At 45.7% G+C, this 13631-nt stretch overlaps 1 protein-coding gene across 4 annotated transcripts in view; it reads right to left on the bottom strand.

Annotated features, from left to right (window-relative positions):
* Nucleotides 1–13631, bottom strand: part of LOC135491698 (tyrosine-protein phosphatase 99A-like) — a 69570-nt gene that overhangs the window by 44256 nt on the left and 11683 nt on the right. For 3 of the 4 annotated variants that reach the window (XM_064777718.1, XM_064777720.1, XM_064777719.1), the window contains exons 3-6: nucleotides 9525–9830; nucleotides 8949–9072; nucleotides 8396–8583; nucleotides 6873–7087 (exon numbers count right to left, since the gene is read on the bottom strand). In XM_064777718.1, coding sequence (XP_064633788.1) covers nucleotides 6873–7087; nucleotides 8396–8583; nucleotides 8949–9072; nucleotides 9525–9830 — 833 coding nt within the window. The remainder of the gene's footprint in view (nucleotides 1–6872; nucleotides 7088–8395; nucleotides 8584–8948; nucleotides 9073–9524; nucleotides 9831–13631) is intronic. The other variant, XM_064777721.1, reaches the window with a different exon arrangement.

Below are 13631 nucleotides of genomic sequence, written 5' to 3'. Positions count from 1 at the left end.
TAAGTATGAACTAACAAAATGGCCATTTCTTGTAAGGAAATGGGCATTTTGTGTCATTCAAACTTACCTATGGAACACTTTTGCATCGAATCCCAGCAACCTATTGGAGGTGGGAAACGAGGACTTACCTAAGGCTGAGCTGTTGTTCCATCCAGGAGGCACCACCGGCATATTAGCTAAGGAGGACCGCCAGGGGAAAGAAATGGGGAGAACCGGAGGACCGGTATTTTGATCTCGGTATTACAATCATATTATAGAGAGTAATAGACCCATTCTCCGGAAAGCGCTAGAATTGCGTAATAAAACCATCTTCTTTCCGGCAACAGAGCTTAGAGCAAGTAAGGCATGTTGAAGGGTGTAGAATGAATTATTGCTAAACAACAATAAGAAATTGCGTCCTTTCTAGTCTACTAGGGGTTGCCTGGATGTTGAAGATAGGGCATATCAAAAATGGCGCAAGATGCGCGTTTGACTCTTCAATCGGGCTTCCCCCCCCTTTTTTTGATCTAGCCAGGATCAAACAACATGCCCCGCAGACACAATCGGGCCGATTGTGTGCATGCCATCTACGAGGGAAGAAACGTCTCGTAGGTAGAAACGAGAGAATGTGGAGTGATTACTCCAACATGCAGCGGAAACGACTTCTTGAAGAGCAACTCCTCGGTAGTTAGCCCAGGAGGTGGCTAGTGCTCTAACTTCGTGCGCTGAGATGTTAGCTAGCGCACGAAGATCAGAGGAAGTCTTCAAGGTGTTGTAGGAAAGACGAATAGTCTCCACAATCCACCTTGAAATAGTGGCGGCCGCTATCTCTCGTTTATTTCCCTCCTTATAGGACAAAAACAAACGCTCTCTCCCCTGGCGGATACCGGGAGGTTTTGTCCTATTTATGTAGAACTTTAGGGCCCTGACGGGACATAAAGTTCTGTCAGGAAGATCATAAGAGATCGTTCCTGACAGAGAGGGAATAGTAACCGGGGGCCGAGAGGCGGCCGGTCCCTGGTTCTTCGCCAGAAATCCTGGTATAAAAGCCAGGATAACCTCCCCTCCCTCTCTAAAAGCCAGCTTCTTAAAAGAAAGTGCATGGAGCTCTGATCTCCGTTGGGCGGTAGCCAAGGCTACTAGAAAGACCGTTTTGAGTGTCAGATATTTCATGGATGAAATAGACATGGGTTCAAAAGGATGCCTCATGAGCACCTTAAGGACAACAGAAAGGTCCCATTTAGGGGTGTTGTGAACCGGTCTAGGACGCTCTAATAACATTCCTCTGAAAAGAGGGGTTATTTGGTCCTCCCAACGAAGATCCCAGGTGCTTAAAACACGGAGGGTAGAAGCGATGGCGGACTTGTACCTTTTATAGCCGTGACAGATAGTTGTCTTTCCGTGAATAATTCAATAAGGAAATCAACTAATCTGTATATAGAGGGAGAGATCGGATTAACTCCGTTCTCCCTGCACCAGGAAGTGAAGGTAGACCACTTTCCTTGATACACATCAAGGGTAGACCCCCTTTGAGGTGCGGACATGCGCTTGACAGCGATGTCCGAAAAGCCTCTCTGGTGGAGATGCAACTGGATAAGTTCCAGGCGTGAAACTTGAAAAATCCAGGGTTCTGGTGGTAGCATCTCCCCAGGGGGTGCCACAGGAGGTGCTTCCAAGTAGGAAGACTCCTGGGGTGATCTATCAGGAGCTCCAGTAAGGCTGGGAACCAGGCCTGATTTGGCCAGCAAGGTGCGATGAGAGTTATTCTCACCGGATGGCTGGTCAAGATCTTGTTCAGGACTGGTTGGATGAGAGGGAGGGGTGGAAACGCATATGCGTTCAGCCCGACCCAAGAGGCTGTAAGGCTGTCGACTTCCAGGGCCTCTTCGTCCGGAAGTGGAGAGTAATAGATGGGAAGGCGATTGTTCAGCCTGGTGGCGAACAGATCTACCTTCGGAGATTGCCAAAGGCGACAAAGGTCGTCTACAATCTCCTGATGGAGTGTCCACTCTGTCTGAACTAGCTTGTTCTGACGGGACAGGGCGTCGGCAAGGATGTTGCGATTGCCCGGTATGTGTCTGGCACATATCGATACTCCAAGGTCGGCACAAAGATGGTAAAGCTCCCAAGTTAGCTGGCAAAGAATGCCGGACTTTGTGCCTCCCTGTCTCCTGACATATGCTACTACTGTAGAATTGTCGGAGAACAGGGTTACTCTCCGATTCTTCAGGCGAAGGGAAAGAGCCCTCACGGCAAGAAGGACAGCCTTCATTTCCAATATATTTGGAAGAATGGTCTCCTCCCTTGTCCATAGACCTCTTATGGACATGTCCCCGTTGTTCAGATGTGCTCCCCACCCTAGTAGGGAAGCATCTGTGAACAGGGACACTTCTGGGGGCGTTGGAGCAAGATCTACACCGCTTTGGAGACGAGTCTCCGACTCCCAGAAGTTCCAGACGTTCTTGAGTAGGTATTGAGGTATCAATACCAACTTGTCTAATGGGTCCCTGTGGGGTTTCCATAGAGACATTAGAAACATCTGGATGGGACGCATATATAGACGGCCAAGGGGGATTTGGTCTGCTGCCGAATTCAGAAGTCCCAAAAGGCTCAAGCATCGCCTTGCGGGAGCTTGAGTCCTTCCTCTGAATTCTGCGACGAGATGAAGAATTTTCTTTATCCTGTCTAGGGGGGGGGGGCAGCATTTTCCCTATGGCCGTAAGGAACCGAACTCCAACGTAAACGAAGTCTTGGGATGGTATGAATTCTGACTTTGTTTCGTTGATAATCCAACCTGCGACAACTACTTTTTGCTTTAGAACCTGAAGTTGTTGCAGTAGTAGTTCCAGCGATTTGCAACGGAGTAGCCAATCGTCTAGGTAGTGATGGAGCTTGAACCCCATCACGTGAAAGGGAGCGACGAAGGCTGTGACTATCATCGTAAAAATTAGGGGTGCCGATGCCAGACCGAACGGCAGGGCCCTGAATTGATACGTCTTTCCTTCGTAATGGAATCGAAGGAAGTGTTGATAGTCTGGATGGATCGGTACATGTAAGTACGCATCCATTAAATCCATCGATACCGCCCAATCGTTGGGCTGTATCGCCGTTGCTATAGACCTGGTGGTTTCCATCTTGAAATGAGGAACATTCAAGAAGGTGTTTAACCTGGAAAGGTCTATGATCAGCCTCCATGTCCCTGCTTTCTTGGGAACCAAGAAAACGTGGCTGTAAAAGCCGGGGGAGCATGGATCTTGAAGGACCTGGATAGCTTGCTTCTCCAGTAATGTCGCGACCTCTGCTTGGAGGGCAGAGGCCTTGACTGGGTCCTTCGGTGGCTGAACTGGGGTTGGATATATAGTAGTCGGGGGGGTACGGTTGAAATCTAGTTTCACTCCGTACCTCAACATGTTTGGGACTGGGGACCCCTTTGGGCACCAATCGTCCCAAATGTCTGCAAATTTTTGCAGACGGCCCCCGACTACCGGAGTCGGCTCCTTTTTGCGTCCGGGAGGAGAAAGGAGGGGGGAGTCACCTCTTCCGGCCAGCACCCCTTGGGCGAAAGGAGTGCTTAGTCGGACCGGATCCACCCTGGTTAGAGGAAGTATTTTTCCTCTTTCCAGTCCGGCGACCCTCCGCTTCCCGTCGGAAGGATCCAGCAGGAGCAGGCTGACTAGGCGGGGTAGGCCTAGGCAGGACCTGCCTGGCGTACGGGATTGAACCCGATGCCTGTTGGGGCCTCTCTATCTTTCTAGCGTTAGGTAGAGAGGTCTTGGCCCTCTGTGTCGCAGTGGGGGCATATAATTTGTCCCAATCTTTCTGTGCTTGAGCCGCCTCTTGTACAGAATCTGCGAACAGGAAAGAACCGTCCATAGGAGCGGTTCTTAAGGCCCCTTCCAGCTGGAGGGATCTGATGACATTGAGAGAGCCCAGTGCGGCGTCTCTACGGAGTAGGACGCTATTTGCTGCGGTCTTGGCGGACAGCGCAATAGCGTGCCTAATCGAATGTGACAAGGATGTCACAAGCGATTTTGTGTCATCAGATAGTGACTCATTATCTTTTAGGGATCTGGCTAGGGCCAGGTTAGTGTGCTCTGCGTAGGAGAGCACCGCTAACGTGTTTTTGGCCAGACCCTCTTGTGCTCTAAGGTCTCGGTAAGCCGAGGAGGAGGTCACCCTAGGCACGAGTTGGTCCAGCTGTACATCGTCCTTTAATATGGAAGTCGATGCTGCAGCTGGACAGCCGGCCGAGCTGACTCGATAATAGTCAGCGCGGTACTGCCTAACGGGAGGAAGTTGTGCCGTGAACAACTTCCCCGGTTTACACCAAGCTTCCGGTCCGACTGCCGGAAGGACAGGGATGGAAGTACGTTGGTGGGCGCCTTGTGAGTCTCTGATTGTACGCTCCAAAAGTTCAGAGACTGCTAACACCGACGGGGAGGGAGGAAGGAATTCAAGTGCCCGAGTGGAGCCTTGAGAAACCTGTGGATTGCGATCCACTTCCTGCCCCCAGAGTGAAAAGGTCGGTGTTGACAAGGCTGGCAGTTCCGGCGGGGTAGGGCACAGATCCTGCGGGAGGTACGCTCTGATCAAGGATCTGAGTGTCCTCATATCCGACAGGATACTGGCCTCCTCTGGTGACAGCTCCTCCTGATTGGGGGAGCGGTAGCCTGGCTGAGAACTCTCGTTCTCAGAAAATTCCTCTAAAATAGAGGAGTCGGATGGTGGGTATCCGATGGGACCAGGCGCACCAGAGGAACCGGAACCCTGCTCCAGATGGCTGAGTCTATCAGAAAGACCTGCTACCATCTGGATGAGCTGGGACAGTTGCTGTCCCGACTCGGGTTCCGGACCCGACGTGCGGCTTCTCTCAACGACGGGCGGTTGAGGCGAGGGTGAGCGCATAAGCGAACCCTGGAAGCCGTATGTGCGGGCGAATGGGTCTTCCGGAAGCGGAAGTTGCCCATATTCTGAACTAGAGTTCAGATGTCCTCTCTGCGTAGCTCGTTCCATGGGAACGACGCCTCTGCTACGAGGAGGGGGTGGCACTTCCGGTTGGTTCCACCCAAGAGGTTGGCCAACGTAGGAAGGTGCCTGCATTTCCGGTAGGACGAAGTCCGAAACCGGAAATGCCCGTAACTCCTTCGCCGGTATGGAGCTACCGGAAGCCCTTTTAGAAGGAGGTACGGAGGGCGGAAACGCTGTTACCGAAGACGCATGGCGTTTCGGAGGTGGCGTTATAAGGTCCGGCCCTACTCTACTGTGTCCGTGAGGACTGGGGTTATTTCGCAGTAAAGACTGAGAAAAACCCCCAGTAGAGTCTTCGGTTACTGAAAAACGGGAACCCGCGTCAGTAACCGGAACTGCAATCGGCGGACCGGAAGCAGGGTGCTCCCGCGGGTACAAAGGGCTTGTACTCGGGGGAGCGGACGACAGGGGAACCGGAAGGTTCCCTGAGGTCCGGGGTATATTAAACCCTTGGAGACTTATTGGATGTAAGTCTCCCTTGGGACCACAGACATTAATAATGTCAGATCCCGCATCCTTCGCAGCCGCGGCCGGAACCGGAACTCGGCTGACGGAAGGGGTGGTGGCGGGAGGTTTGCTAGACCTCCGGGTTATATGCCCGGAAACGGAACCGGAAGAGGGTTTAGGCGTCTTCGCGGCCCGTTTCCCGCCACCAGACGCATTCCTTTGTGGTGAGACAAAGGATGCCGTCGGAGGGGTACGCCATATAAAAAATGGTACCAATGACAATAAAAACACTGGGAACCCCAAGTAGGCCAGAAAGGACGCAATAATTAATGGAAAGGAAAACATGCCTACTTGAATTAAACACTATTGCAATGGATCTGAGTCTTGTTCATTACAATAGAGCGGAGAATAGCCTACTTAACTCTACCCTACCAAGATCAAAATAATGGAGCCGGGTCGACTAAGCTAGCTAAGAAAATGTCTATAATTAAATAGACTGGACAATACTAATGCCAAGATTAGTTTGGCGGTCTACTCCGTAGGTGAATGAACCCAAAAATCGTCTAGACTTGGCTGGTTGAATTTGGTTTTAAATCGAATTCACGGCAGCTTTGAAAAAACGATGTGCTTCGTAGAAGCACAAGAGTAAAGACTGAATATGGCGGCATGAGATCGGCGCGATCTCGCGGGATCGGTCAGGGCGCCGCCTGGCGGCCGAGCTGTTAACTCAGTTCTCCCTTTAGAAAATTAAAGGGATACTCTTGTGTTTGAGCCCAAATGGAGTAACATGCAAAAGTGTTCCATAGGTAAGTTTGAATGACACAAAATGGCGGCCTCCATGGACCAGTTTTTTGGGCGAGAATGGCCAGCCAAACTTAAATTCGCCCATAGAAGTCATATACGACCTGATATCCGCTCAGAAGTTTCTGGGTCATTTTAAATGCTCGCTGTGACTACAGTAATGAAAAGCAGTGTGGCTCTAATCTACTCTTTAAGTGATAGCTCAAATCTGTGCAACTGTAGTTGACATTTTTAGAAAAAAGCTCAGGGCTCACATATCAAACGGGTTTTTGATTTGGCCTTGTATTCGAGGTTTTAGAGTATTCATGCTTGGTTGAAGGATCTCCACTGGCTACACTACACTTTACGAAGCATGCCAATTAAAAATGATTATCAAACTGCTTACTGTAAAGGCAAACTTTTATCAAGCTTGCAGCAGATCTTAACTCAAAGTGTATCAAAAATTATATTGCCATAAATATTTTTTGACAGCGAAGCACAAGTTTTTAGTTTAATTCAGCAACAAATTATAACTTGCTATGTGTTCAGTTATTGTACTGAAAACCCCCGTAAATTGCAATTAAATCTGCTACAACCTTGAACATAGAGCGAGAAGCACAAAAATACACGACACCAACCTCAGAGCGTTTATCAATAGAACCATTTACCACTATATGGTTGGGGGGCGGTGGAGGTGGGATCTGCTGGATGACTTTCCTGTCCACAAAATATGAGATGTTGTAGCCGGTGAGGACACCGTTGATGTGATCCTTGGCAGGAGGACTCCAGGAGATACCAATGGAGGTGCTACTGATGTTGTACGTTTTGTTGATGGTGGGTGGACGCTCAGGTTCTGAAAAGAAATCAGTAATACATTTCAGAGCATGCATGGTAGTATTAAAGAAATGCACCACAGGCTCATGAATTTCATTACAGAGACACATGATATTCATCACTGCGCAGAACTGCCTACCCTTGTGTCCAGCAAAGTGTAAAACCCTTGGTGAAAGAGTGTAAATCGGCAATGGAAAGTGTAATTCCTGGGTTTTCTGATGATTGTGGCACAATTTTTCAGAAGTTTTCTTGAGTCAAAGTGTAAAATGGCCCTAACGAAGTGTAAACAGTCCTGTCAATGTGTAAAATTTCCCCCAAATGTGTAAGGGAAGGCAGCCCTGACTGCGTTAAGGAACAAAAAGATTGCTAGTTTGCAACAGAAATCGCTTGTCGCAGTGACTACGATGAAATAATAGAATCAGGTAAAACTTTTTCCAATCAACAACTGATCAATATTTGTAGCAGGTATCGGCAAAGATCTTCATTCTTTGCAGGCAAGCAACTTCTGTTACATGAGATAATAACTGCACATCTGCATAATAACAATCACTAGTCTGTGGAGCCATCGGAATGGTCTCTCCTGGCCTTCTGGTTGTGACTTTGTCTTCAAAGGACTGATATTGGGAATCGAAAATCAAACACCCTAGAATTTCTCTCTCTGCATCACAGTCTTCATAAACATGATAAAGGGTTGCTACATGTATGCCGTATGTTTGCACCACAAGAGAGATCATGTTGGGTCAACCTTTATGCAACAAACAGGGAGAGGACGTTTTCTTTCATACTTTTGTCAAGCATTTGCATTACATGCAGGAAAAGAGTACTTAATAAAGTACATTCCTTCTATTAACATTCTGTCTAATCAAAGGCTTCAGAGGCTCATTGTTTGCTCTTCCCACTTCACATTTGTCTGCCTGCCCTCATCAAGTTTGATATTAGCAAAGAGGTTGCTTATAAAGCTGACAGGTCAAATATACATTCCAAAGCAAGGCCAAAGCCGAGTACTCTGGAATGTTCGTGATGTGCATTTGGATCTTCTGCTGAATATACCCATTATCCCCAGTGCACAAATCAAAAGGGAGGCATTCTCTTCAGACACCATAGGGCACATTTCACATGAAAGCTTCCAGAGATCAGTAAATAAACATTCTGACGAAAAACTTGTAAATCTATTCAATCACTGCACAATCGCCTTTCCCTGGACAGGCCAGCATGGTACGATCCAATTGTAACTTCTCCTTTCCCTGGACAGGCCAGCTCGGTTAGTTTTGAGGCCAGTCAGATATCAGGCAAGTTGGAAAATTGATTCTGCAGCTTAACTACTTACTAGCTTCGTGAGTCCTTACGACATTCGAGTCAACACTTGGTTCACTGGAACCTATGTCATTCACAGCTAAAACCTGGGCCACGTATTCCTTGTATGGCTTCAAATTTGCCAAGCGACTAGACGTTGGTGGATTCTGCGAACCAAAGACTCTATACTCTGATGCTGTGTTCCAATCATGTTTATTTTCTCTATAAGAGAGGAGAATACCAAATTATTATTATGGTCTGAATGAAAATAGCCAATTTAGGCATCATTTATCAACACGCTGTAGGAAAAAAACACGCCTGTTCTAACAGTTCTAGACCTAAAAAACATCAATCTAAAAGCAAGATTATCGTTATTATCATTATTTTATTAAATTAATATACATGTACTGCCTTATTTAATCAGAAATCAGAGATTCAGCCTCCATGGAGTGAAGTATGGTGATTTCCTACATCAATCACAGACAAATGCCTGAAAATCATTCTGTCTCATTGGAATTACATGTACTCAAGCCAACAGGAATAACCGAGTCAGCCCCGAAGAACCCTAGAATGGGTACACTACTCACATAAGTCGGACAACATAGCGAGTGACATTGCTGTTGTTTTCTTTCAGAGGGGCTTTCCATGTCGCCAGGACTGCGTCTGCACTTACGGCTTTCAGGGACACATCAAGGGGAGGACTAGGTTTATCTGCAAATAAGGAGAATGACAACTACAGCATTACAAATCACATACTATGGAAACTGCTGGAAAAGGGCTAGAATTTTATTTTGTATATGGACAGGCTAAAATCCATCCAAGCCACTGGATTAAGAGGTCCAGTCATCAATTTGAACCGAAGTGTGTTATGTTCTTTACCGCTACATGTATGCCCTGACTGGCCCACCACAACAATTACCAGAGATTGAACATGCAAGGCCCTTGATATTACACTGATGAGGCCTCGGAAAATCCACGAATTGGAACATTAGCACAGAACTTGCTTTTCAAAAAAAGGAATTTGTCAAGAGTAATAGTAAAATTAATATTCAAAAGATCCAAAGGTGAAAATTACAAATATTCCTGAGGTATTACATGTAGCTCTGGTCTGGAAACAGGAGGGCATTTTTGATGCGCCAACATTTTAAGAAATACTTGCATACCTTTAATGGTTATAACCTGCGCCTTCTGCACATCAATTGTCTCATTCATGCGGGACATACGACACGTGTATGTGCCAGAGTCATCAACCCTCAAATCAGATATAGTCAAACTATAATCCTGTTCACTTATTCTAAAGCGTGTCGAAAATTCTGGCTGCATAGTCATCCCTTGACTGGAGATCCATTTGCCAATAGTTTTTTTGTCTCTGTCCTCCCACTCAACGGTAGAGATTGCCTTGTATGCTTGATCCAGACATGGTATTTGAATCGACTGCCCGGCTTTACCACACCCTCCTCCGTCACATCCTGAAACCACAAAGAAAACAGCTAGAAAATTATTTTTAGATAAACCCAGGACAACATAGAGCACGGCATGACATGAAACTGGCCTGATGACAGGTAAGCAGCATATCACTGTTGTAATTTTGTAATTTTTGTTGTTAAAGCAGACACCTCTCTATAAAGGACACTGCATTTGGTACTTTAGTGGTCATTTCAATTAAAAATTATCTCTATATTGCGGCAACTCTCATAGGAAAGCATTTGTCAGTCTTAATGGTGTCCTTAATAGAGATATTCTACTGTACTATAAAATGGCCCTATACCGTACTCAAACCAATGGAAATCACATATTCACAGCTAGAGACAGTACATGTACCAGTGATTTGCAAAAAAAATAATTAAAAAAGGAAATTTTTGAAGATTTCTAATTTGGCGGAATTCATGCATCATCATTGGCCAGTTTTTCATACATTGCATTTACCCAAACTTCTCACCTGGTAATCCTACTCAAAGCATACATGAGAAGCCATTGTGTTAGTTAACTGTCCTTAATTGCGAGCAGATTGGCTCAAAAAGTCACCATTTCCCTCTCTGCAATTCCGAGTATAAAGCATCCACCCTAAACCCTTTCGTTACTCAGCCACTACCCACCCCATTACCTAAGACAAAGTTAGGTTGCATTATGTCTAACAGTCTATCGTCTGCAAATGGCTGCTAACTCACTGAATGGTGGGATTTGGGTAGTTGTAAAACAAGAAACACAGAAACGAAACAGAAACACAGAAACGCAGAAACGAAACGCAGAAACGAAAATCAAACGGGTTTTCATAAAAGTTGGAATCAAGCGGCACGCCGATACTTTCCTTGCCCAATCCGTTGTTATTGTCGTTTAAAAGTAAAATCTGAGGTTGGTGGGTTGCGGCCAGCCGGAATGCAATAGAGTTGTTGAGGGGATACATGGAGCAACTTGGGGGGGGGGAGGGGGCGGCACGATATGGGTGAAGTCTTTTGAGGTGGTGGTGTAGTACTTTGGTAGGTTCGATTCGATTCCTACAGCATGTTATTTTAAATGAAGGTGCAGTGCAACATCTTGCCTTGTAGTGTTCAATTTACATGAAGTACCAGGATCATCCTACAAATCCCGTCTGATGCAGCACTAAATGCAAGGTACGGTACCAGTACATGGGTGAATCATTTCGACGTTATGTGAGACGTGAGAGACCAATTTTGGCGACTAGAATAGAGTAAAGTGGGGGGGGGGGGGCGGGCACTAGACTTGGACTTGGAGTAACTCAATCTTGCCTGCCCAGCTGCTGCCTTTAAATAGTCCCTTTAAATATCTGTTTATGTTAATGAGGTTGCAGTAGGGAAGTTCAGCCTAGTGTCGTGCACAGGCCATGGAATGTACAAAAGAACAGGACTCGCTATTCGAAGGACTATTTTCTATTTACGCCGTGTAGTACATACATGTAGTGTATTGGCACGATCAGGCCGGATGCTGCCAATCTGCGCACACGTTGATGAGGCTAAAAGGGGTGGGAAATGAGCATTCCTCCTTCCATTCCGACTGAATACCAGTTTTAGTTACACCCGCGTTCGCGGCCACAACCATGGCAACAAGATGGAGTCTGCAGACCAGAATTCGCCACAAGACTGGTTTCTGCGTTTCGTTTCTGTGTTTCTGTTTCATTTCTGTGTTTCTTGTTTTACAACTACCCGTGGGATTTCCCCCGAAACCCATACATTTCCACGTTGCACGAGACTCACAGATTAGTTTCAAGCAAAAGTAAAGATGGCGAAGGTGTTTGTACTGCGTTATGATAGAAAGACCACCAGAATGCGGCGGTCCTGTAAAAAGGTGTCATAGTCTCAAACACATAACGAAAGGGTTAAGAGGTTTTGCTGTATGAAACAACTTGGAAGAAATCAGGCCTGAACGGAAATGTCCGCAAAGTGGAGGTGGCCGCTTGGCAGAGATGTCCTCAAGAGAAGTTTCTATTGTATTTCTAAAATCTAAATGCTGCCCAATCTAACTTGGTCACTGGCAATGTCCAATCCAAAAATTGTATATCAAAATGTTCAGGAAAATACAACCTATTTGTGGAAATGACTAATAGATTATCCTGGTCGTTGAGCATACTGATATCCAAATGTACATATTACCAAGTATAGATGAAATGGCCAAGGGCCCTTGTGCTCACCGTATAGATAGTTGGTGGTTAGGAATTCAACCTGGTAAAGAAACATGCTACGGTACATGTATAGTATATAGGTCAAACCAAAGTCGATATGACATGTGAGGTTCGTTTCTTAGAGTACCTACCATAAAATTATCATCGAAAACAAGTCACTAATAAGCGAGATATTGCACTTTTACCCTTTTTTAGTTTTGGCCTCCTGGTGGCCAAGTCAAGCATCAGATCAGACCGAAATTTATTGTCAGAGGTTACCAGACCTGAGGGGGTCCTGTGTACAACGTTTCAAGTTCATAGCCCTGCCCCTGGCAGTTAAGAAACGTGCCACTGTTTTTTAAACAGGATACAGACGACGATGACGGATGCTGTGGTGTTGTATAGACTCCCCTACAGTGAGCCTAAAATGTCCAGGAAAATACAACTAGTACTAACTAGTATTTGTGTAAATGAATAACAGATTTTTCTGGTCGTTGAGCACACTGATTTTCACATACATATTACCAAGTATCCAGATAAAATCCATACTTGATATTACATTAACCCTCAGAATCCTGGGTTCCCCAGGGGTGCCGTACCCACTTCCGTACTGCAAAGAAGTACGAAGTGGGTAAAGCCAAATTTACTTTATTGACAACTTTCCTAAAAGTTTCCCCGATTCTTCGTACAAATTAGTACAGAAGATGATTTAAGAGTGTCGCGTAAATGAATTGGCACATAGCTTGATGACACGACAGACCTTCGTCGTTCGTTCGTATTTGGTCCTTCAATGGGGTTGCGAAACCTGCTTATTATCAACAAAGCTTATACAAGTGTCCCACGTGGACTTGCACAAATGATTTGGCAAAGGTACTGACGACAACATTATTTGTACATCGTTGTTCCGAGGGGTTGCAAAACCTGAATGACGCCTCATCCCCAAACCTAATATAAAGCAGAATCAAATACCTCTGCTGAACCTCAAAGGGTTAATCATTGGCATATCTGATCTGATGTACACTTTAAACTGACCTGGAAACAACCACTTCCATTTGACCCATACATAAAAGCAATTACCACATGCCCACCAATCAGAGACTTTCTTAGAATTCAATTATGTGACCCAACTGTAAATCAACCATGTTTCCCTATCCCCATCAACATTTCTCCAAGACCATGGACCATCATGCTTCACTTGGGGGATAACAGATCTCTTTGGGGCAGTTGTGATCAAATGGTGACACCCAAAAAAACTGAAATGAAATGTCTTGGCCCTGGGGACATTGTGCACACACAGGAGTGACTGGATGAATTGTATTACATGTAACTAGGTCAGTACATTGTATGTGTTCCAATTAACAGTATTAAGCCAGGTGAAGATGGGGGACTGTCCTCACTACAAATTTAGACCAATCTCATCCTGAAGTAGGTCAACTTCAATGTTCTCACAATGCAAAGGATAATCCTGTTATACTCAGTCTTAAGAATGACTAATACTGATAAAATGTTACACTATCAGTGAATTTTTTAAGTTTAACCTCCGTACACATTGGAAGTATACATGTAGGTCATTTGACCTGATTTTTTCAATTTTGTCATCATGCAGATGCCTTAAACAAAAGGTGTCTTCATACCAAATTTGTGTCTACAAAAA

The sequence above is a fragment of the Lineus longissimus genome, chromosome 7 (assembly GCF_910592395.1).
Source record: "Lineus longissimus chromosome 7, tnLinLong1.2, whole genome shotgun sequence".
NCBI lineage: Eukaryota > Metazoa > Nemertea > Pilidiophora > Heteronemertea > Lineidae > Lineus > Lineus longissimus.
The sequence above is the reverse complement of the archived record's forward strand: the minus strand, read 5'-3'. Positions and strand labels throughout refer to the sequence as shown.